This window comes from Lontra canadensis, unplaced genomic scaffold (genome assembly GCF_010015895.1).
Source record: "Lontra canadensis isolate GAN:19392208 unplaced genomic scaffold, GSC_riverotter_1.0 scaffold45, whole genome shotgun sequence".
Classification (NCBI taxonomy): domain Eukaryota; kingdom Metazoa; phylum Chordata; class Mammalia; order Carnivora; family Mustelidae; genus Lontra; species Lontra canadensis.
The window spans coordinates 3012567-3038379 of record NW_022631039.1 but is presented as its reverse complement, the minus strand read 5'-3'; the positions used below and the strand labels follow the sequence as shown (position 1 = coordinate 3038379).

Sequence of the window (25813 nt, the reverse complement as noted above, 5' to 3'; positions counted from 1 at the left end):
AAGTAGGTCATACACTGGAAAAGTCATCCAAACCCACTGGGCTTTTATTTTCAACTCAGTCTGGGCTTTTTCCTCTTGCCTGCCCCTTTGCGGCCACAAAACCGAGTAGCTTGAGACCCGGGCATTGAATGTCAGCGAGTCGGGGAGGTAGGCTGATGCGTGTCTGTTCAGTCTCAGCGCGGGGCGAAATGCCATCATTAATTCATTACCCAGCTGCCTGTCAAATAAATTGGCAATTACGTCCACCGCAGAAGCTTGGAATTCGGTAAACAGCACGTTAGCATCTCTGAGTTGTTGAGAGATGTAAAGGGGGAAATTAAGCCAACATGGTGTTTGCATCGGTAGCAGATGACAAGAGGCAGTGCACGCCAGTGACGTGATGTAGCGATGAAAACCCACAAAGGGCTGGTAATGAGCTGCGCGGATGGGAACGTGTTACAAACCGTTGCTGATTTGCCACTTTCTCTTTTTGCTTTATTGCAGAGTTCAGCTCCCTCCAGCTTGGGAACAGGCTACTTCGTAAGTTGATCCCGACTTCCCCACGTGTGCCTTGCGTTGGCCTTGATTTACTTCTGTGACGTTTGCTCATTAGGATGTGAAAACAAACAAACAAAAAAATCGAAGAAATCCTCTCTCAGTCCTAAAGAGCAGACTCATACCCATCCTTTCATTAGGGTTATTTTATTTTTAAAATGCATAAGCTATAGGGCCCTGGGGGTCCTAAGTCAGTGTGAGATGGAGGTGTGGTTCCCAGGGTGACGGAGAACTGATGGCTCGTGCCACCTCTCCTACATCACTGTTTTTTTAGTGACGGGCGTCATATGGAAGATGAAATTCAGATTCTGCATGGAGCTTTTTATTCATTTTCAAAATCTCTTAAAGAACTTTCCCACAGTTACAGTGAATTGCCTTTAAAAAATTTTTTTTTATGAAAGGTGGTGTTTTAATGGATTTTTCCCATATGGTCTGAGCATGTGGCCTTTACAGTTCCTCTAAGCAGCCATGGAACTCTGCATCGTAGCAAATGCACGTGTGTTATTTTATTTCTTGACATTTCTCTGTCCTTCCAGAGGGGTTGGGATGGTGTCATTCTTCAGGGATTATCTCATAGGTAATTTTCTCACAGAGAAATTGTCACTTCATTTCTTTCATTTATAGCAAAATTACCCTTCCTGGATTGAGTAATCTTTTTCAAGATCTACGTAGAAAAGAGTTACCAACAGGCATTATGTACACGAGAGGAAAACATGCCGGTGTGGAGGTTTTCTGGGGTATTTAACGGCGTCTGACTGGTGTTCTCAGTGATGAACACTGATCCTCTGATGCCCGCTCAGCATTTTCTGAGAAAATAATGAAATCATGAAAATAAAACCAAGTGGAAAATAATTACTGATTCAGTTTAGTTGCCTTTAAATTTCTTTCCTCTAAAATGCTAATTACACTGGTTTTCTTCTGCCCACACGTTTCTCTTCATCCATTTACATTAAATATATGAAAACCAGCACCATTTCGTTGAATGATAAGTCTTTTCCAAGCTTGGCAGAAGTAGCATATTCTAAGTGTTTTTTTTTTTTTTTTGATCTTAATCTTGTGCTAATGAGAAAAAGGATAAGGATAAAGATTTTTTGGTACCTGCTTAGTACAGTCAGCACACTTATCCTTGCTCCTTATTGTGGCTGAATATTCATGCTTCCAGAAACCCGCAGGATGCTGAAGCCGTCGAAATAACAGAAGTAGTCCATCTGCCGCGTCTTCACACCAGGCTGGATGTGGGTTGAGGTGCTGGAAGTAAAATCTGGAGGCTGCCAGTGTCTGTTCTCTGTCCAAAAGCTAAATTATCCCTCTTGGCTTTCTTCAGTAGAAGGAGGCCCAAACCACTAACTTAGCCCTTGATCACTTGGAGATTGAACATTCTAGTATTTTTTTTTAATTGTCAGTATGATAACCCTGATAGAAGAACGTCATCTGTAGAAATACCAAAGATTTTATTATATTTTTTGTCACTTATTTTTCTAATTCTAGGAGCGTTTCTTTTTTATTCTTTAATAATATATTCTTAATGAGGAAAGAGTTTGCAGTTACGAATCTAAAATGGGTTTTATACTCACACGGTGTTGGAGGAGTAGAAAAGTCTGCCCTTTGATAAAATTGCTCTTGCTTTTTTTTTAATTTGCTTACGAAAAAAAAAAACATGTAGTATTATTAGCTTATGGAAAAGATATGTACCGCTTGCATGGTCAGCTCTGAACTCTGACAGAAATGCTCTACTTAGAATGTGTTTCCAGTAATGGGTTTATTCTGTTATCAGAGTGCAATATCCATTGATATTATTGCCAAGTTCTCATCAAAAAGTGTCTTCGTTTCAATTTTCATGTCAACAGTATCACATGTAACACTTGATTTCAGGTCCTAACATCAGCATTGGCGAGTTTCACGCTTCTGAGTGGAAATAGTAGATTCACAACTTATAAGAGTTTTGTGTCAACATTTTTGCACTGTGCTTTATGATCTGTGATATTATATTAGCCTTTACTTGTGTCTGTAATGAAGGCTCAGCATCAGGTAAGTGGGCTGGTGATATGTGGACCCTGTCTTTCCTTTTCAGCATCTCTCCGAAGTGTGGACGGAGACACTTCACCAGCAAAGTCACTGTGTTTTTAATGCCGTTGAACCATAGTGTGAACTCTGGTGTAAGCAAACTGAGGCACTCACCTGTTGGGTTTAATGACCTGGAACTGTTTTCTTGAATACTCTCCGTTGCCCCAGCGTTACTCTAACGTCACAATTTCCTTTCCATTAGAGTTTATGCTCTTAAAGAACTTCCAGGGAGCTAGGGTAAAATGCTGATCATTAGGCCTGCTAATAAAATAGACACCCGCCCAAGTACACACACACACACTCACGTGTGCCTGTGTACACCCCTGTCCACAGCCAGTGTAGTCTACTTTCTGGCAGTTCTTTCCATTTATCAGTCTGTGATGTGAGAGAATTTAAAAAAGAATCCTTTGTTTTTGATTTAGTTGTATTTGTTTATATCTTTCTGGTTTTGTGTTCCAAAGATGTCTGCTTAGGTCTGTTACTTTTCCAATCCATTTATAAGCTGAAGATTTGAGAACAGAGAACAGCAGCTAAAATCAGTATTTACATAAGCATATTGCAAAGGATTCTTAAAGTAGACAAAATAAAGAAGGATTGGAAGAAACTTCTCACATTTTTGGGAGCTTTTGAATAATGTGGGTGTTATACACAGAGAGACACACATATATATTCATTACATACTCAAGCCCAGCTCATATTCTAAATATAAATGGAAGTATAGACTAGTTGGAATCTATTTGCTTTTTAAAAATTTTTTTTTTTTTTTATTCTGGCAAGAGTAGCAAAATTCGTTGGAGTGTGTAGGGTTTTTCTTTTTTCTTTTTTTTAAACGTTAATGCAGTGAACACATTTTCATTCTAATTGAAATGTTTTGGGCTATATTCTCTCCTTATACATGTATTTGAAGTGTTGTCGTGCATCGTGGATAATTAAGAACTTAGAGACAGACTGATCTGAAGCCTGGTGGTGTGACCTTGGTCCAGTTATTTAATATCTGTAGATCTGCACGCACCTCATAGAGTTGCGAATTCTAAATGAGACAGGGTGTTTAATGCACACAGAACAGCCTTCATTAATAGCAAATTATTCCATTATAGTGTGTGATGGACACAACTTGGGCTCATTAAGTGGCTGTGTAATTGTGGCAGGCAGAGGATCGCCCCCAGAAATCAGTGTTGCAAGCAGTGAGTTCTGGAACTTGGAGCCATAGGTCAGGAACGCTCTTGTAGCTTTTGGAGGAGCCTGTGATTGTGTGTTCGGTCAGCCGTAACCACCTTACTCCATCTGTGGACAAGAAACAAATACAGAATTCCCTCTCCGTGACCCTCCGCGGTCACCGTGATGGTAGAATGAACGGTTTTGGGGTTCATGCATCCGAGTTGTGTAACTTGTGCGGTACGGTCATTTGCTTCTTTCCTCCGTCAGACTGGAGAGATGGAAGGACTGCTCACAGCTCTGGAGGTTGGGCTGGAAGAGTAAGAAAGATCTGTTCAACATGTCCGGTGCTAGGAGGTTGTATCACGTATTTGCTGCTCCCTGGCCCCCAAAAGAAAAGCGGATGCCCATGCCCTAGCGTGCCTGAATGACGTAACTGAAGTCAGGAGAGTGACCAGACTGGCGAAAACATCTCCTGGTTGCCAGTGGTCTGATGTGTCATCACAAGAGCATTTGAGACTCATTCCTTACAAGCACTTGAGCCCATACGCCAGTAGTCGGTGGCTGCTGTTGGTGTCGGGGCGGCTGACTTGTCAGGCTGAACTTGATCCCTGGTATCAAGGAAGCTGTCCTTCATTCTCCTTCTCTGGGTGATTTTCAGCCTCCTTCCAGGTTTGAATCTAAGTGTCTCAAGCCCATAATCTCAGAGTTTGGATCCTGCTTTGGAAATTCCAGTGATCCAGAGATGTTCTCTAGCAGTTCCCAACTAACAACTTTAATTCTACCCAATTACATCACATCTACCTAAGTATAAATATACAAGTACATATACATAGACATGCTTCAGGATTATCAGGGAAACCAACCCAGCTCTACCTAATGATTAAAACTACCACATTACGTAATAGAGGAGAATTGTGGAGTGGCACACTTCTTAAAATGGGATGTGTGTGATTACTGCTTACCTGTGCGCTCATTACTTAAGAAGTTACATTGATAGTGTCGGTAACAGGCATTGGGCTGTGAAATATTGACCTGTGGCTTTCCATCACAGCTCTAAGATCATAAAGGGATTAAATTCTTTGCTCTGTTCTACGTTTTTGACTATAGACTCTTAAAATATCTGCTCTTTTTCTTTGAATACTCTGGTTTGGGTTTTTTGTTTTTTGTTTTTAAAGACTGGATCTTTCTTTTAACGGACAATTCTGACTTTTTGTCTTTTACTGAGTCCTGAGCCCCTTCTCCATGAGACATTGTTCAGGTGGTGTTACAGATGTGAAAAACCATGTCCCTCTCAAAGAATTCAGGCTTCTTTCAACCCAGGTCCTTTCCTTCCTCTGTGATGCTTTTAAGTTTTGTGACACATAGCATTTAAATAAGAGGATTTCGGCTCTACAGAGAACCCAACATTCTTTGACTTTATAATGCTTCTCTGGATTTTAACTTTAGAAATGCTGCTACTTCAGCCCGGCCTTGACAACAACCCATCCAAAGTCATCTTCCTTTGCACCTGCCCGTGCTTGCTAGTGATGCTGGGAGAGAGTTTTGTAATTCAAGTATTTAATCAAAACCTGCCAAGTGTTTAAAGATAAATGATGCTGAGCGTTTTAACATGTCTCTCAAATAAGACTCTAATATTTTTATTTATTAATAATTAACTCTGGGTAAATGAATTATTGGCCATTACTTCTTTACTGACAAGTCTCCATTATAATGGAAATTTCTTTAAAAATCTGAATTCCATCAGAGCTCTCCAGTTGTTATCGGGGCGTTTAGACTCATTGGTAAAGATCGAGTTAGAAAACAGCTCACCAGATGAAGAGTTTGGTGCATTTTAATCGTCAAATACGTATTAAACATCCGTTCTTCATTCTTAAGGTAAATAAGATGTAAGCTTGGCCCTCGGGTCGTACGTAGTTGAGTTTGATCTGTGGCAAACTGCTCAGTCCTGTGAGAAGAGCGAGTAGAGTACTTGGGAGTGTTCATAAGGGTCGGTTAATTATAGGAAGGCTTAAATTGTGCGGAACTCGATGGGTGTTTAGAGTTTCAACGGATAAGGGAAAGGGGGAACAAAGTTTGAGGCAGCAAAGGTGAGAGCACAGAAAACCAGCGTCATCGAGTGGGGTTGCGTCGACTGTATGTATCATGTTTTGGAGAAAGGTTGGACTGGGCAGGTTGATGATAAGGCGTGTGGAACAAAGCCAGGGAAGGAGCTGGGTGGGTGGGGAAGAGAGGATTTAGAGGTGGCCCCAGACTTGGCATGAGTGATCTGTTAAAAATAAGGAAGACGGGAGTCCAACATTGATGGCCATGATGCGTCGTCTTTCACTCAGAATAGGAATCCCAGGAAGGAGAGATTGGATTTTAGGAAGCTAAAATTGATTTTTGATTTTTAAAATTGATTTTGGAAGTTACAGGAGGTAGTTAGAAGTTCAAGTTGCGTAAGTCTGCAATGGTAGTTCACAGAGTCATCCAGAGTAAAGGGAAGAACAAAACATGGCCGTGCAAATTGAAATTTGTGTTAAAATAAGTAAAAAAGTAGTACCTTGTGAGAATTTCAGTATGTTCTTTAAACTCAGCCTTATGCTTATCAAAAGATATCTTTGAGGTGTGGTTGTACATACAGTTTTCTTCAGTGACCCCTAAGAATTACCCAGTGAGTCACCCAAAGTAACTTGAATCATTGGTCTCAGAAGCACCCCATCTCCCAAGTGAGCACACTGCTAAAATGTTTATGTAATATTTAATATACAAAAATATTTTTATACACAAATATTTTTATGAATTTTTTATTCTGATAATGGAATACAATATTGGAAGCCATGACTCGGCATAAAAGCTGGGGCCTGACTTCTGGTTTGGAAGCTCCCTATTTACTGTGCAGAAACATTAGGATAAATGAAATCAACTGCTCTTTCTAATGATAAAAAGTTACCATGTTTTTAAATTCTAACCTTTAAATACTACCCTGAATTATAATTGTCTCTTATAAAGTAACAAAACCAGCATCTCCGCAGTGGGTGTTTCGTTTAGGGTGAGGTGGGAACTGCAGAATTAATCTTAGTTACCCTGGGGTGACTTAGATTAGACTTAGATTTCAGGAGCTTCAGACTAAGAATATAATTGTACTTTCCATTTCTTTTCTTTCTGCTTTTGATTGGGTGCAAGTACTTTTGATTTTGGGAACAGGATCAGTGAGCCATGCGCAGTCTACCCTGACTGTTTGGACAGCACAAGTTGGATTCCGGTGAGCAGACACTGAGTCACGTGTAGGATCCCCATAGTGACATGACTCCTCCGGCTGACCTGAGGAAATTGCCTTCTGTGTCCACATTTTTAGTTTCAACTTGTTCATGCAGCGCACAGGAATTGAGAAATTTGGGCAACAGTATAATCCAATGAGAAAGCCTCCACTGGCGTCTCCAATTGCCGCAACCCGTTAACACTCTCATCTTCTCACCGTTTCTGGGAAGAGAGAGCCTGGTATCTTCAGACATCTGCTGTCCCCCAGAGTCTTGGTTTTAGCTGTTGCGAGCTCTAACTGAAGAGATGAGATGAAAATACAGGTGCTCCTGATGCATGCGGGGAAATAGCCCTTGGCCTGGTCTGCTTGTCTCCTCAACCCCCTTCCTTGGCCCCTCAGATGTAGAGAAAATAAATCATTTCGGGAGGGGGAAAAAAAAAGACTTTACAAGCCACTGGACTAGATAATTACTTAAGGGGCCTTTGTTTCTAATATTCCAAGATCCGTGATTCTAGCTTCTTTACACCTAAATGTTTGCCGTGTGCGACCAGGGCTTTCAGTCGGTTTTGCTGCCTCTCTTAGCTCCCCTGTGAACTGTAGGAATTCAAGGCCGCGGTCCCCTTAGTGCTTAATGAACACTGCTCTTCAGCGTCAGCAAAGAAGAGATCCACATTTCAATTGAGTGACCAAGTCTGCCTTCCTTTGAAATTAATAATACATAATAAACAACGAAATATTATTTTATATTTCTGGTATTCAGTTAGGGATTTAGCATATAGAAATGTTGAGGCTGTCGTCTCGCTCTTTTCCATAGCTAGGGTATCCTGTTGGTCACAGAGGTGACCCAGGAAGGACTTTTCCAGTGTGAAAATCCCGGGGGGAATGGACAGGCCACTGTCATGGGGCTCAGAAAGTGTCTCTCTGTCTCTCTCTCTCTTCCTCTCTGTCTCCTCCCTCCCTCCCTTCCTCCCTTTTCTTTTTCTGACACTGGCTTCAAAGAAGTCATCCTATTCTTATTGGGGATTTCCAGGTTATAGAAATGTTGAATTAGTGGGTATGAGCTATATTATATAAAATGAGCTCTGGGCAGTGTGAAATACAAGATTTGCTCTGACGACCTGCACCACCTTCATATTTGATAGATTTAGCAGCCCTGGAGTATTATGGACTATCCATCAGAATCTCAGATCAAAGGACTCATTCCTTTGCTTAACTGCTTTAAAAAAAAAATATTTTTCCTGAAATTGTAAATTAGATGCCTCCCAATCCATTGCTTAGGAAACTTACAGCTTTGTGGAACACCAAGAGTATCATTTGAAAAGAGGTTAAAAAACACAACTGGGGCTTGTTAAAGAGGAAAAGTGCTGTTTTAACTCCAAGTGTCACATTTTCCTATAGTCAGCTCCAGCCGTAAACAAGAGTTATTGGAAGCTGAGACAGTTCGAGACGCTCCACTTATCTCCCGATACTTGACTTCAGAAGCCAAACATTTAAAATGCATTTTGCTTGTGTAAAAATGTTTATCTGTTTAAAATACAATGTCGCTTTACCAGAAGCACCCTGGTGACAAGCTGTTCGGGTACCACTCAGTTAGTGAACGTCAGGTCCTGTGCGCGTATACGTGAACTGACCAGCGCGGTCACCGAGGCCCGGCGTTATAAATCCCTGTTAACAAACCTTAATTTGCTTACTAGGCTAATGAATGATCTCTGATTTCCTGTAGTAATTAGCTTCACTAACAATCATGTTTAAAGGGACCTGCCTCCTTCTACACTTAATTTCTGCTCTGAAATCTTTGGATTCTGGTCTGCAGGATGGCAACAAAACAAAATGAGAAGAAGGAAAAAAAAAAAAAGAGCAAGACAACAAAGCCTATTAGTCTCTACGGACAGCTCTCTGGTAATAAATCCAGATCGTGGCTCTTCTCAAGTAGAAGCCTTGCCAAAGGTGATGACTGTCTGTTAGGGCTTATAAACCGTAAGGCACTAGCAGATCCGCAGGGCAGTGGTGAGGCCGGATAATTGCAGTGTTTTCTGTCTAAATGTGCCGCTGTGCGTAGCGACCTCTGATTTTAAGGAGCCGTTAAAAATGCAGCAAGGCATAGCAGCTGTGGTTCCGGTGTACTCCTAATACTGCATCCGATCATCACATCTCATAAAACCCTGCCCAGACCAGCACATGGCCTGCTGCGGGAGGAAATTGAGGAGAAACTGAATCGTGCGGGTGACATTCCAGAGATCCACCAAGAACTCGCCCAAGCCTACGGTGCCTTTTTTTACTCCCATTTTAGTCCCTAAAGAGAACACGGACAGTTTTACCTTTTGCCAAAGGATCCTATCGGTAACGTACTTTTCCTGCTTTTGTGGGAAATAGGCCTGACTTTGCCAAGGGAAGGCAGGGCTGTATCCTGTGCAGAGGAAGTCATGGGAAGTTGGCATCTCCTCCCCAATCCCCAAAGGACACAAGAAATTTGGTTCCTTTAGAGTTTATTGAAATACATGTTAAAAATAAGTTTATAACAGAACAAAGCAATGTGATACGAGAACCTGATTTCTCTGAGCAAAAGGAGCATTGGTACTAGAACATTTGGGGAAGCAAGGGAGACTGTAGAAGCCGATATGTCCTCCTCATCGAGTTTTAAACAGATAAGCATCGCGACCACATGGAAGTCTTATGCTGCGTTTGTAAAGAGGTGTGATAGAGTCGCAGGTTATTTTCATCCCTTGCTACATTGCCAGTTTTCAATTTGGTAATGAAAATGGGTCTATTACTTTGGTTTTACATTTACAGGTTTAGTGTTCATAGAACCTCTGAGTCGGAAGGGACCTCACATATCCTCTTGTCCGCCTGCCGGTCTGAAACGGAGCTCAGAAAGCTAAGTGAGGACTGTTAGGGTGGGCTGACAGTTAAGGACTGTGGCCTCTCTCATCCTCGAAGCTGTCCTTTCCTGGCACAGCTGAAAGAGCGCGTCGGTTTTCTCACTACCTACCCCTCACTGTTCTTTTGAGTACATTCACCTTGACAACTGTGCCTTTTCCGTACGTCGAATAATAACATGCAGACACGCGCGCGCACACACGCACACGCACGTGTGTATTTTAACCTCTGTCGAAGTTCATCTTGGTACACTCAGTACACTTGTCCGTTATCCAGAGCTTCAGAGAAGCTGCTGCTAATGACATCATTGTTTCTCTTAGCACCGTGCTGGAGAAAACTTCCCACTGCCCTAAGTGTGACTTCCCCTTCGCCATCCAAGCTGTAGACTCGAAAATACCCGTGCTGCTAGGTTTTCCTTGTTACTTTTTTTGTCATGTCTCTTCTGCATGGGATTTTATGCTACCTGGCTATTACAGATTATTTATTTTATATATATAATAATAATATTTAAATATTATTATTTTGATATTAAAATTAATTTTAATTTTAATATAATAATATTAATATTACATTAAATATTATTGTGGGTATTTATCTCCCTTGGTGATTTTTATCTGGAGCCTCCAAAAAAAAAAAATAAATCAGACATTCTTCCTTTGTTTTGTTTTTCCATACCTACATCTGGAAAGGGCTTTGAGACAATCTGTGGACGTGCTTAGTACACTGTCTCTTTTTCCTTTGTAGACATCGTATCCAGTTTTAAAAAAATTAACTGGAAAGTATCGTGTGGACACCTTTGTTCTGCTGCAGAATGGCAAAGTAATTGACCATTAAAATATACTTATCATAGATTCCATTGTGACATGGGTATTCATAGCTAAGCCTCTTCAAATTATTCTAATACATGTGAACAAGCAGTATTATCTCAGACAGATAAAAGGACACAGTATGAAAGAGGTGCCGTTTGATACAGTATTCATGTCATGACAGATACGCATGAGTAATAATTAGAGAAAGGAGACAAATGAAAATCTTGCTATTATTTATAATAGGTCTGTGTTATATACAGACCTATTATATATACAGAATTCTTGAATTGTGACACATATTTAAATTTCGAGTACAGAAGACATAGTGTACTTTTGAAATTATTGCAAATTCTAAGGTGGTTGGGCCATGAAATTACATTTTTTTTTTCATCTTTCAACTGAAGGTTGGATCAGGGTGCTCTTTGAAAGGGTCTTTCAATGTCAGCACGCCCGCGGATGTGTTGGAAAGACTGTTGTACAACCGAGTAAGAGACTAGACATGTTCAGGGACCATTTATAAAAGTCATTTTGTGAACAAGAAAAGTTAAGTGTCTTTTCCAAAGTCCTACAACTGGGGGAAGAATTCAAGTTGAGAATTAAGCTTAACGATATAAAACTGTCCTGCCAAGAGGTTGAATACTTACGTCACATTGAGCAGTAGAAAAATAGGATCTACCTTCCCCGAAACCTTTTGGGAACATAGGCCAAATGGTAAGTTCTGTCTTTGTTTTCCTCACTAAATAGACAGTAAACAAGGTGGGCCCTTACCTTTCAGCTAAACGTGAAACCTTAGTTTTTCTCTTCCAGAGAAAGGTTGTATAAGGGGTTCCCGGGTGTCTCAGTCAGTTAAGCGTCTGCCTTGGCTCAGGTCCAGCCCTGCTTCTGGCTCTCTGCTCAGTGGGGAGCCAGCGTCTCCTCTCTCTGTCCTCCCCCTCTTTGCTCGTGCTCTCCCTTTCTGAAATAAATAAGTGAAATCTTTTTTTTAAAGGTTGTTTTAGTGTTTTGTTTTATTTTTTAATATTCATGCCTCATAATATAATTTTTTTTAATACTCATGCCAATGTAGTTAAAGCCCCACCCATGCTAGACCAGGCCCCAACTTGCCCAGAACGCTGCTTGGGACGGCTTCCTAGGAAGCTTAGTTTTTTATTTTTTGTTTAATAAAAACCTTCACTTTTTAGCACAGTTGAAAGACTTACAGAAAAATTGAAGTGAAAGTACGGGGAGTTTTTCTTACCTTTAGCTCCCATAAATCTACTGACGACATCTCACACCGTATTGTCGCAATTGATGAGCCTGCGCTGGCATATCATTATCCCCCAAAGTCCATAGTGTACATCAGGGCTCACTTAGCTTTGGAAATACGACGTGTATCCACTATTAGAATATCATACAGGGTAGTTTCACTGCCCTGAAAATCCTCTGGGTCCTCTCTGTCCAGTCCTCTCTTCCCGTTAACCTCCAGCAACCACTGTCTCCAGTTTTTACTGTCTCCATAGTTTTTCCTTTTCCAGAGCACCATGTAGCGGGAACGACCCAGCATGTAGATTTTTCAGATTACCTTCCTTTAGTTAGTGACAGGAATTTAAGATTCCTCCATGTCTTTTTAGGGCTTGATAGCTCTTTTAAGTGCCAAATAAGATTCCATTATTTGGCTGTCCCTTAGTTAATGTGCCTGTTCACTCACTGAAGGGCATCTTGGCTGCTTTCAGAGTTTAGCTATTATAAATGAAGCAGCTGTACACACGTCTGTAGGTTTTCATGTGGACATAAGTTTCCGACTCATTTGCATAAATACCAAGGAGCCCAGTTTCTGGATCTTACGGTTTAGGGGTGCCTGGGTGGCTCAGTGAATTAAGCCTCTGCCTTCAGCTCAGGTCATGGGCTCGAGGTCCTGGGATCGAGCCCCGCATTGGGCTCCCTGCTCCACGGGGCGTCTGCTTCTCCCCCTTTGCCTGCTGCTCCCCTTGCTTTTGTGCTCTCGCTCAAGCTGTCTCTCCGACAAATAAACAGATGGAATCTCTAAAGAAATATGCAGTTTTCTAGTGATACTTTAACGTTGAACATCTCTTGATAGGCTTACCGTCTGTATCTCTCCTTCGGCACGGTGTCTGTTCAGGACTTTTAGCCTATGTGTTCGTCAGGTTTTTCATGGTTTTTTTTGGTTGTGTTTGAAGAGTTTTGTTATATACTTTGCAGAGCAGTGCTTTATCCATTTTGTCTTTCGCAGAGATTTTCTCCCAGTCTGTGGCTTGTCTTCTCATTCTCTTGACGTTGTCTTTCACAAAACAGAAATTCCTCCTTTGAATGAAGTGAAGCTTATCAATTATTTATTTCATGTGTTGTGCCTTTGGTGTTGGATTAAAAAGGCATTGTTGTACCCAGGCTTACACAGAGTTTCTCCTCTGTTACCTTTCAGGAATGTTACAGTTTCGTATTTTATATTTTTGTCTTTGATATATTCTAAGTTCGTTTTTGTGTCGGGTGTAAGGTGTGTGTTTAGATTCTTTGTGTTTTTCTTTATTGTCTGTGAGTGCCCAGTTGTTCCACCACTGTTTGTCAAAAAGACTTACCTCCGCTCCATTGTATCGCCTTTGGTCCTTTGTCAAAGATCAGTTGACTTCATTTCCACTGATTTCTGAGTGCTCTGTTCCATCGCGTGATTTATCTGTTCTCTCACGAGCGCTACAGCATCTCAGGTGCTGTAGATAAGTGATATTAGTCGCTATTTCTTCGTAGTAAGTCTCGAGGTTCAGTTACATTGGTTTACATTGGTTCTTCAACCTCGTTCTTCTCCGTCAACATTGAGTTGGCTATTCTAGGTCTGTTGTCTTTCTCTATAAACTTCAGCGTCAATTTGTCAATGGGCATAAAATACCTTGCTGAGATTTTGATTGGAATTGAATTGCATCTGTAGATCAAGTTGGGAAGAAATGACAGCTAGACAATATTGTGTCCTCTTATTCATGGACATGGAACATCTCTCTGTAAATGTATTTCGGCTATGGTCTCTTTCATCAGAATTTTGTGATTTTCTACATATAAATCTTCCATATGTTGTAAGTTATGTTAGACTCATAGCTAAATATTTCATTTTACAGTTTGCTTATGTAAATGATAATGTCCTAATTTCAAACAACACTTGTTCATTGCTGATATATAGGAAAGTAATTGCTTTTTGTAACATTAACTAGTATCGTGCAGCTTTGCTGCTATCACTTATTTCTAGGAGTTTCTTTTGGATTTTCTACAACCCAGAGGTGTAAGTGATCATTTCATCTGAGAACGAAAACAGTTGTATTTTTTTCTTCCCAATCTGTATATCTGTTACTTCCTTTTCTTATCTAACAACATTAGCTAGGACTTCCAGGATGATATTTAAAAAGACTGGTGAGGGAGAACATCCTGTCCTTGCTCTTAAGCTTACACGAGAAAGCTTTGAGAATTTTATCATTAAGTATGATGTTAGCTGTAGATTTTTTTGTAGACATTCTTCATCAAGGTGAGGAAAGTTACTTTTTATTCCCGCTTTGCTGAGAGCTTTTATCATGAATGGGTATTGGATTTTGACAGAAGTTTTATCTTTGCTTTTCTCCTTCGTAATGGTGTGTCCTATATATATATATATATATATATATATATATATACACATACATACACACACATACATACACTGTTGGATTTGATTGGCTGATATTTTACTGAGGATTTTTACATATATGCTCATGGGAAATAATGATCTAAACTTTTCTCATCTAACGTCTTTGTCCAGTTTTGATATTAAGGTAACGCCAGCCTCATAGAATGAGTCATGAAGTGTATTGTCTCTTCTTCTATCTTCTGGAAGAGATTGAAGGTAATTACTAAAATTTCTTCCTTAAATGTTAGTAGAATTTGCCATCAAATGCATCTGGGTCTGCTGCTTTTTGTTTTGGAAAGTAATTAATTATTGGTTCATTTTTTAAGTCAGATCTGTTCAGATTATGTGTTTCTTCATATATGGGTTTTGGCATGGTGTGTCTCTCAAGGAATTAGTTCGTTTCATCTAGGTTGTCATTTATAGCGTAGACTTCTTCATCATATTCCTTTATTATCTTTTTAATGTCTGTGGACTATGTAGTGAAATCCCTTCTTTTACTTCTGATATTAATAATTAGTGTCTTCTCTTTTTTTTCATAGACAGAATAGAGACTGATTTTATCAATCTTTTCAAAGAACAAGCTTTTGGCTTTATTGACTTTCTCTACGGATTTTATTTTTAATTTCACTGATTTCTATTCTAAGTTTGATTATTTCTTTTCTTCTGCTTACTTAGGGTTTACTTTGCTCTAATTTATCTTATTTCCTAGGGTGAAAGTGTAGGTTATTCACTTTAGATCTCTCTTCTTTTCTGATACATACATTCAGTGCTCTAAGTTTTCCTTTAAGAACTACTTTTGCGGGGTACCTGGGTGGCTCAGTGGGTTGGGGCCTCTGCCTTCGGCTCGTGTCACGATCTCAGGGTCCTGGGATCGAGCCCCGAATCGGGCTGTTTGCTCGGCGGGGAGCCTGTCTCCCCCCTGCCCCCTGCCCCGCCGCCTGCCTCTCTGTCTACTTGTGATCTCTGTCTGTCAAATAAATAAATAAAATCTTTAAAAAAAATGTTTTTGCTGTATTCCACATGCTTGGATATGTATTTTGTCTTGAGATTTCTTGTTTGACCCATGTATTATTTTTTTTTAAAGATTTCATTTATTTATTTGACACAGAGAGAGATCACAAGTAGGCAGAGAGGCAGACAGAGAAAGAGGAGGAAGCAGGCTCCCCGCCCAGCAGAGAGCTCAATGCGGGGCTCGATCCCAGGATCCTGGGATCGTGACCTGAGCCAAAGGCAGAGGCTCAACCCACTGAGCCACCCAGGTGCCCCGACCCATGTATTATTTTAAAAGGTGGTGTTTCCTGGGAAGGTTTTTACTTCTCAAAACTGTCACTTTCAGGACTTCCACCCCTGCCAATCCAGAAGCACTGATTTGTAACAAGTTCCTCAAAAGATTCTGGAGGAGTTTGCCCAATGCATGTTCACAGACTTGAGTTGTGCACATACATAACGTAATTTGAAAGTAATCTCGCCAGCTGTAATTACTACTGGACTTAATTAGCAGCGTATGCGTGTGAGTGAGTTTTCGTCTGCATCTTCCCTTTTCTCGTTACAGCGTAGGTTGTCCAAGACTCAGTTAGATACGTACTGAAATCTGATCCTGTATTTTATTTGATCCTGTTTCTGCCAGATAATTTGTCATACTTATGCAAAGACTTTTGTTAATTTACGGGTAGGATGTGGTCTTATTTGGGAAAACAGGAAAAAGACTGCGTTGGTCCTTGCTAGAAGTTTTGTTCATGGGTCCATTCCTTGATTTGAGAAAATTGCTGTGGGTTTTATTTATATTAAGGTACGTGTTTGAAAATGGAGTCTCTGCTTTTAAACCTGTTAGTTTCTATGTATGTAAGATTTCTTTAAGCAACAGATAGCTCATTTAATGTTTTTATTCTTGATTCCGTTCATCAAGCTTATTTTATTGTTTTTTATAATCCAGCAATAGGCTCATTCTTGCCTCATTGACTCTTTGGAAGCAATAGCATTATTTATGTATTTCAACTTTTTCATTTTCTGCTTTCCAACTCGTACTTCCATTTGGTCCTGTAACATAAAACGTGCAAAACGTGAGCCTGAATAATAAAGGATCACATGGTTGATTGCTAAAAATACATTATAGTGACTTTAAACTCATTTCAGGTCAGCGTGCTACCAATTAGTTTGATTACAAGCATTTAAGCTGTCACATATAAAGCATTCTGCTTCCTAGGATTTCAGTTTCAAATCATGAAAACCGAGTGTTCTGTACTCTGTATGTATACTGTTCACTTTTAATATTTTAGTCAAAACCTATGCCTCATAAAGATCACCCACAGTTCCAGAGCCTGTATAAAGACAGGAATAGTAGACAGGAATTTTGGAATAGTAGCACAATTTTATTTAAGAACTTATTTAAAAATTTAAAATTATGTTCATATGTACATATGTGTATGTGGGTGACTGTTAAAAGCACCTCTTTCTTTTCATTTTTGATTATAGTCCACGTTTGCAAATCATTAAAACTTCGGAATTTAACTATCATATGGTGAGTGATATTTGGTCTGAGAGAATTAAAGGAGAGGTTGTAATGCAATACCTTCAACATAGGGAAATGGCCCACGAGTGTTGGGGGATTTAAAAAAAAAATTGAGATTATTAAAGTTTTGTAGAGTTGATGAGTATGTTTAAAGATGTTTTTGAAAGATGTCATGTAAAATCATGACTCTCATATATTACAAGATGTATATATTGTAAAGATTTTATTTAAATAATAATGGTGGAACCTGGTACCTGTTATAGCCAATTCAAAGGAGAATCATGAGATTAGACACAGTTATAGATGATGAGACGGGGAATATTGAAGTGAATGTGTACATGGAAGTTCAGTCGACTTTGAAGGAACTCAGTAGAGCCTCTGCCTTACAAGACAGAATCTGATTGATTATACACAATAATCATTTTGAATTGTTATCACACATCTACAACTTACAGAGTTAGAAATTGGCTTTCATGGAATAATAAAAAGAAATGCAATGCTGATGAGTACACTGTAGACCATGCTTCGTGGTCCCATGAAGCAAAATTTTTCCCCTATTTGGACAAAAATAGTCTCAAAGGAACGTTGGTTTCATTAGAATTGGCCTGATTATTTTACATGGTGTAGCAAGAGTGTCTGTTTACTATATAAGCCTTTTCAAGTTCACTTTTCCTGGAAGGTTTTACAAGCATTTTATAGCAAATTTTAGAAGTTCTATTTGTGTCCTAAGGCTGGAAAACCGAACCCAAGGAACTCTACCCACCACTTGCAGTACCTCTATCCAGGGACCCTTGAACAATACAGGTTGGAACTGGGGGGAGGGGTTCACAATTTATGGATTTTTAAAAATAAATACAGTACAGTACTGTAAAGGTGTCTCTTCCTTTTTGATTTTCTTAATGGCATTTTCTTTTCTTCAGCTAACTTTAAGAATATAGCACAGAATGCATGTAACATACAAGATACGTGTTCATCAGCTGTTTGTGTCCTCGGTAAGGCTTCTGCTCAGCAGGAGGCTCTTAGTAGTCCTGGTTTTGGCGAGTCAAAGATCTATGTGGATTTTACTGGTCAGGGGTCAACTGTATTTCGGTGAATTTCTTTTTTCTCAAAGTTCCCAAAATAGCCCAAGGTGGAAGAGACATTCCTTTCTATTTGTACAGCTGGACCCTGTAAGTCAGAGACCAAGCTAGTTTGTCTGGGGGACTTTGTAAGTAATGGCTCCATAAAGGCAGCCTTAATTCCCGAACAGTGTCTAATCATATCTGATTGAAGGAGCGTTACTCTACAATAAGCATTACTCCAGAGGCATATTCCAGAGGCATTCCACACTAGGCCTTAGAATTTTTCCAGGCATGTCCCAGTAAACAGGGAGACCAGTTCTTTCTGAACCTGTGAAGTAACTATATTGCCATGAAAAATTAGAAGACTTTGAGTTTCTCAATTCTGGGAGTAGGGGTCAGGGCAACGGGGGAAGGAGAGAAGCCAATGAGAATTAAATATTATTTAAAAATACTGCAGTTAATAAAAGCAGAATATACTAAACCATTATGAATTATAGATAACTTAAAAAGAGAAAGAGCTTTCTTATATATAGAACATTAAAAGAAATAGAACATTAAAATGGTATCAAAGACATTCCTGACCCTCAACGGTTCATCTAGCCCTGAATAATTCGTTCTTGCTCCATTGGATCTTGGGTTTTTAATCTCATCAATTTGTCTGCTTTTCAACAAGAAGAGTTCTGGAAATCCTGACTCAGCCCACAAGCCTGGTCTCACCATTACCAATGACCTCAGAGGCATGCGCACAAGAGCCTCTTCCTTAACGTCTTAGTTGTTGGGATTACCGGCTACAGTCCTTTTACCTGGGGCTGCTTTCCTCAAGTCCAGAACTGGCCTTGCCCATTGCTAAATGTAGAGCTTTCAAGGAAACATCAGAGTAAAGCAAAAAAAACATGTAAATGACACAGACTTAAAATTTTCAAGAGTGAGGGGTGCCTGGGTGGCTTGGTTGGTCAGCATCCAACTCTTGATCTCAGCTCAGGTTATGATCTCAGGATCCTGGAATCAAGCCCCACATCTGGCGCTAAGTGTAGAGTCTGCTTGTCCCTCTCCCCCTGCTGCTTCTCTCGCTCCCCTGTTCTCTCTCTCAAATAAATGTTAATTTTTTCAAAAGTGAAAAATCTGGGGGCACCTAGGTGGCACAGTCAGTTGAACATATGGCTCTTGGTTTTGGCTCAGGTCATGATCTCAGGGTGCTGGGATTGAGCCCTCATCAGGCTCCACACTCAGAAGGGAGTCTGCTTGGGGTTCTCTCTCCCTCTCCCCTCTCCCCCATGTGCACTCTCTCTCAAATCAGTAAATAAATCTTTTAATAAGTGAAAAATCTGATGAAAATTCCTAACTAGAGTAATGAAACCAAGAAGGAGACATGGTTGTTTCTTTGGCTTGCAAAACAAAACTAATTAAAAGGAAGTTCTAGAATTATACTTTATTATAAGGAAGCAAGCTTATCAGAACTGAGTGACTTTGATAAGATTTTAATACATTGCTTTTCTGATTCAGGTATTAAAAACCAGTGCAAGTGAAATTCATTTTTCCAATTTTTATTCCCATTATGCTCTTTGATATTCTGGAAAAAAACCTGATAGTTTACTTTAGGACTGGTTTTAGGAGATCCATAAAGCTGAACTAATCCTATAATATTACTGATATGTTATTAATGTGCAGTGTGCTTATTATTGCTAGTTAGCAATGAGTGAGTAAATAAGCATTTATTTCTATTTCTGTTTCCAGTACAGAAAATATCAATATCATACACACACACACACACACACACAAGAATGTCATGGAGGTCCTCAAGAAGTTTTAAGAGTATAAAGGTATCTGGAGATCAGAAATCTTGAGAATGACTGCTTTAGGGCAAAAAAATGTTCTTTTCCTTGGAAAACAGAAGCACATAGAGTTATGATATACAGAGTTTTATTTCTTAGAAACTATTTTCAAATCTAGTGTCAACGGCTTATATTACAATTTTTATCTAAAGTAATTAAGTTTGGGGCACCTGTGTGGCTCATTTGGTTAAGCGGCTGTCTTCGGCTCAGGTCATGATTGCGGGGTCCTGGGATGGAGCCCAAGTGCATTTCCTTGCTCAATGGGGAGTTTCTTTCTCCTTCTCCCTCTGTACCCCCTCTGCTGTGTGCGGGCACTCTTTCTCTCTCTCTCAAATAACTAAATGAAATCTTAAAAAAATAATAATTAAATTACATTTCACAGAAAAAACCTGAGGGCATGAATAATTGTGAACTGCCATCAAATACCAGTGTTTTAGCAAAGACTATGAATTTATATAACTGACTTTCTCTGGCCATATACATCTGTTTTACAACCCCGTAAAGTAGCAAAAATGAACAAATTCGTTCAGCTGACTGGACTCTAAGGCCTCTGTACAGCTTATAAAAATCAAAAATGTAAAAATTTTAAATTAGAATTAATAATCAGTATTTCAGTATTCCTTCTTAATTAGAAATGGCCTAGGTATCCAATAAATATGTTAAGTAATTCAATTTAATATTCAAGATTTTAAGTTCTTTAAAATTTTAGAAACTATTCAAGCTGACATACTAGAAACAAAATTATTGTTGAAATAAAGTTTATCAGAATAATGATTCAATTTAATCAAATTTATGTTTTGATATTTTTAAAAACAAGAAATACTGCTGGCTTAGTTGACCAATAAACTTGTGTATATGTAGGAGGGGCATTCCACATAGAATTACAATATACATTTGTTTTACACTTTACACTGGAAAGTCAGAAAATACATAGCTGTTTTTATTAAAACAAATTTTATTAAACTAATCTTGTTTGGCAGATTTTTACCTAAACCATGTTAATTAACTTGGATTTGTAAAATGTTTTTGAGCTGACTTATGTAAGCATTTATTTTTTTAATATACCACATTTTAAGTATTAGAAATTTAATTTCCTTGTTTTCTGGGAATTTTAGGAATATTTAGTTTATGTAAGTCCTTATTTGTACTCAATATCGTATTAGAACACATTTTTTTTTATTTTAAAGACTTTATTATCTAATTAATACCATCTGGAGGTAGGAAACCATTCATTACACACTGATACATTGAGTGAAAGGCAAAGACCTTTCTGAATCACAGGTACTTAAACATTCAGATAGAAAAGGAGCTGACAATTCCAGTTTTAAAATGTCAGTGATACATTAAGAGAAAACACTGAAACAAACAATAAAGAAAACCTCATTGTCCCCAAATTGCAAAGAACTGTTCTCCTTCCCAGAATGCTCAAATTTGTTAGTTATTTGAGCTCAAAACAGATAAGTAGAGAAAGAAAAAAGACTAGCAAACCAGAATTCCCGTTACATGGTAGAAATCTATACTTAAGGTTTGGCACACAGCTTGCAGATCATTTCTGTGTTACAGTATACATTTCTGCCTAGTGTTGTCATTTTCACTGATAATTCAACAAATGTGTGTCTGTCTCTCCTTGAGTTTCTGCACATTTGGCAGCAGTGAGTAAAGCAGAGTCTTTCTCCTCATGACAGTCAACCAAATCAGTTCATAATATGCCAGGTTATGGTAAGATATCTGAAGAAAAATAGGAAGAAGTTTGTGCTTCTAACCAATCTAGAGAAACAGAGACTGAATTTATTATCCTATTAGAAACCAAAAAGAAATGACAAAGTGCTTAAAACAATAACTGATAAGACTATGAGAGACAGTAGTGAACCCAGTGGTTCCTGTGATTGTTCCAGCGTACTGTCTCGAGGGAATTTCGGGCTTTCATGCCAGGTGGGGAGAGTTTAGGGATACCAGGTGGACCCCACAGACTGCACCGGAATAAACTACTGAGAGTCTGGGAAGAACTAGCGTTCAGAGGACACAGGGCTAGAGAAGATGGAGCTGCACAGAGAAAGAAAATCGGAATCTCCAGAGGATTGCGTTCGTCTTTGGCCGTCTTAATCAGCTCATGCGTGCTAGGAAACTGCCTAAGGCTAGGAGATGAACCATCCAAAGCGGTTAGAGAGAATAGTGTCTGGCACTTACTCACAGCCAGGAAGAGTGCTTATTCCCACCAGTGACATTGGAAAACTTCACGATTCATTAAGCATTGAGTCAAGTACATAGTAGGGTCTTTCTTCAAGATCGATGAACACTTAATCCCAGACTGAGTGCTGCTGCAGTCTCTCCTAATGCACTGTAAGTGAACGATTAGGAAGGATCAAAGTGTTTTCAAGGATCTGAACAGACCCTAAAACAATTGTGTGGCATACAGTTAAGAATGTAGCTGACTCCTAGAACAATTGTGTGGCATATAATTAAAAACTATAAGGTATGCAAGAAGTCAAGATAATTTGACTCATATTGAGAATATTGATCAGTCCATTCGAACTGACCCAGAACTGAGACAGATGCTAGAATCGGACAAGGACATTTAAAAAGTTAGCATAGTTGTATTCAATATGTCCAAAAAAGTTAGGTAATTTATAAACAAAATTGAACTTCCAGAATTACAAGTGTACTGTATGAGATAAACAATATACCAGATAAGATTAACGGTAGGTAGATATCGAAAGAGAAGATATTAGTGAACTTGGAGTCTTTAAGAACAGAGACTATCCAATGTGAAATATGAAGAGAATGTACAATTAAAAAGAGAAGTTCAGGGGCGCCTGGGTGGCTCAGTGGGTTAAAGCCTCTGCCTTCGGCTCAGGTCATGATCAGGGTTCTGGGATCGAGCCCCGCATCAGGCTCTCTGCTCAGCGGGGAGCCTGCTTCCCTTTCCTCTCTCTCTGCCTGCCTCTCTGCCTACTTGTGATCTCTGTCTATCAAATAAATTTTAAAAAGTCTTAAAAAAAAAAGAGTACATCATCAGTGAGTTCTGTGCCAGTTTAATACAGCCTAATATACATGTTCTTGGAGTCCCCAAAGGAGAGAAAGGAAAAGAGACAAATATATAGAGAACAAATGTCTGATAGTTTTTCAAATTGATGAAAACTATAAACCGACAGCTCTAAACATCAGAGACATGAAGAAAACCTCATACAAGAAAACCGGACAAAAAACCATAATTGGATTTCTCAAAAGAGAGATAAAGAGGGGCACCTGTGTGGCTTAGTGGGTTAAGCCACTACCTTTGGCTCGGGTCATGATCTCAGGGTCCTGGGATTGAGCCCTGCATCAGGATCTTTGCTCAGTGGGGAGCCTGCTTCTCCCTCTCTCTCTCTTTCTCTCTCTCTCTCTATCTGCCTCTCTGCCTACTTGTGATCTCTGTCAAATAAATAAATAAAATCTTTAAAAAAGAGAGAGAGAGACTCTTTTAAAACCCTAGAAAAACAAAGCAAAAAAAAACAAAAAACAAAAAAACCCCTAAATTCAGGGATCAAAGGTAAGAATACAGCAGATTTCTTGTCCAAAAAAAAGAAAAACATGCAAGTGAGGAGACAGTGGAGCAACATCTTTAAAATCCTGGACGAAAACAGTGCCAACCTAGAATTTTATACCCAGTGATGATACCTTTTGAAAGCTATTACTAGGAGATGAAAAGGTTGAAAGCTATTACTAGGAGATGAAAAGGTAATCCCCAGGCAAATATTTGAGAATTGCAAATATTTGAAAATTTTTGCAAAGCATATGTCTGATCAAAGACTTCTATCCAGAATATTTATCCAGAATATATAAAGAAATGTCAACATAGAAGTGATAAGAAAACTAGTACCTAATTCAAGAAATGGACAAAAGACTTGAATAGGCATTTTATTAAAGAAGATATACAGATCCCAAATACGCACACAGAAAGACACCGCACATGTGTAGTCCTCACCAAAAACAGTTCCCGCTACACATCAGTTCCCATGGCTGAAATGAAAATAACCATGAACAGTGTTGGTGAGGGGATAAAGGAAGTGGAATTCTCCAACACTGCTGGCGGGCACATAAAATGATACATCTCCTTGGGAAAAAGTTCATCAGTTTTCTTAAAAAGTTAAACACATAGCTCTGCTCCTGGATCTAACCATCCACTCTTAGGCTTTTCTTTAAGAGAAAAGAAAGTATATGTCCCTACAAAGACTTGACATGACTTTTGTTTGTAATTGGCAGAAATTGGAAATGGTCCAAATGTCCATTACCAACTGAGCAATTATAACACTTGTGCTGTTTATATATATTTACGTAGACATGTAGACATGTGCATGTAGATACACGGACACAAAACAATACCAGTCAGCAGTGAAAAGGAGCGAGCTTTTATACATGCAAGAAATGGACGAGTCTCAGAATAATCATGCCGAGTGAAAGAAACTACAATTTAGGAGGAAATACATGTTTGCATTTATGTAAAATACTAGAAATGCCCATACGTCTCCAGTGACAGCAAGCAGATCAGCGGTTGCCTGGAGAGGCAGGCGAGGAGAGGGAGGGTTGGGATGGAGATGTTAGAAAGAGGCCCAAGTCAGATTTTGCAGGTGATGGATACATTCTTTATCATGACTGTGATGACAGCTTCAGCTGTATTCATATGTCAGATTTGATCAAATAGTAGAGTTTAAACACATGAAGTTTATTTCAGTTATAGTTCCATCAAGCTATTTTTAAAAGACTGCTTGTTTCCCTGCTTGTTTATAACGTCTCGGGCTCTGCCTCCATCTTTTCCTTGTCTTCCTGTGTTTTAAACGCACCAATCTACTGCATCTGTGTACCTCTCTATCTCAGACAACAAAACACAAAAACTTACTGTGAGGAAGGCAGAAATACGTATTTCCATCAGATATGACCCTTTGTTAAATGTCCAAGAAATCCCTGATTAGGCCTTACGAGGCAAATACATCCCATGCTTCCAGAAGTAGGGGAGAGGAATGCACACAAAAGAACCCAGTCCTTTTTGGGCAGCCTTTTATGTCAGAACTCAAAATTGCTGTCTGATAAAATGTAGGCCACCAGATTGAATTACTTCATTGAGCCACTGCTGTCCTCTGTTAATGGTAATTGCACAGATACAGCAGTCTTTCTAGGCAACATCTCAGATATTTACCTCCCACTGTTTTTCAATTCAAACCTTTGATGAAAATATTCCCAGTACTTCTTTAAAGCAGACATCCAACTGTCTTTCTTGACAAAAGCAAGGTCTCTAAATCAGATCCTGACAATTTGTGACACAGCAGTCTATCCAAATCACCTTTTACCTATGTCACTATGTCATTTCCTGGAGGGAGAAAAAAAAAGTGTCCATCAGCCGAGCAGGCCTGAGGGGCTTGGAAGGTTGGTGTGCCTTCCACGATGGGAGAAGAAAAAGGGAAAAGCAGGATTTTCCTTTGACATGAGTGGAAGGAACTCGGTAAGGGGTTGACCGGATCGAACAAAGCATTTGGATATTTTGAAGGGAGAGATTTGCATTTTTGCGAGGAGAGAACTTCTTTAGATACTTGTTGTTTTCAAGATAGTCGTGAGTACAGTGATTCCTGGAAGTGTTGAGGACAGTGAAACAAGAGTCATTGTTTTGCTTGATCCGCACGTTTGCTTGAATGTAACAATATTTCGCATTTACGTCCTCCTCGGGGACTCAGCTCATTTCCTGTGGTACCTCCTTGTTCTAAACGGAGTAGAGCACCTCTCACCAAATAAAGGTGGTAGAGTCACCCACGGGCACATCCTGTGAGCAAGTCGCTCTCTGACTGATGAGAGCATTGAGGCCAAAGGGCAGAGGGTGGGATGGACAGACACGGCGCGAGACCACCTGGGTTGGCTTCCAAGTGAGACTCACTGTTCGTGTCTCTGGCTGTTGCTTGGGCGCGTTGTCCTTCTCTTCTGTATTGGAAGGGTACGTTTGATCATTGCTTTCTTGGATCAAATTGTAGCGTCATATGTTTGGCGGGCGGGTTAGCTTCAGAAGCTACGGGAGCTCTTTGGGGACCTGCTTTCCCAGCTTGTCGAGTAGGCAGCTGACAGC

At 39.5% G+C, this 25813-nt stretch overlaps 1 protein-coding gene across 8 annotated transcripts in view; it reads left to right on the top strand.

Moving 5' to 3' along the window:
• Window positions 1-25813, top strand: part of AUTS2 (activator of transcription and developmental regulator AUTS2) — a 1079185-nt gene that overhangs the window by 505017 nt on the left and 548355 nt on the right. For all 8 annotated transcript variants that reach the window (XM_032872387.1, XM_032872381.1, XM_032872385.1 and 5 more), the window contains one exon: window positions 484-519. In XM_032872387.1, coding sequence (XP_032728278.1) covers window positions 484-519 — 36 coding nt within the window. The remainder of the gene's footprint in view (window positions 1-483; window positions 520-25813) is intronic.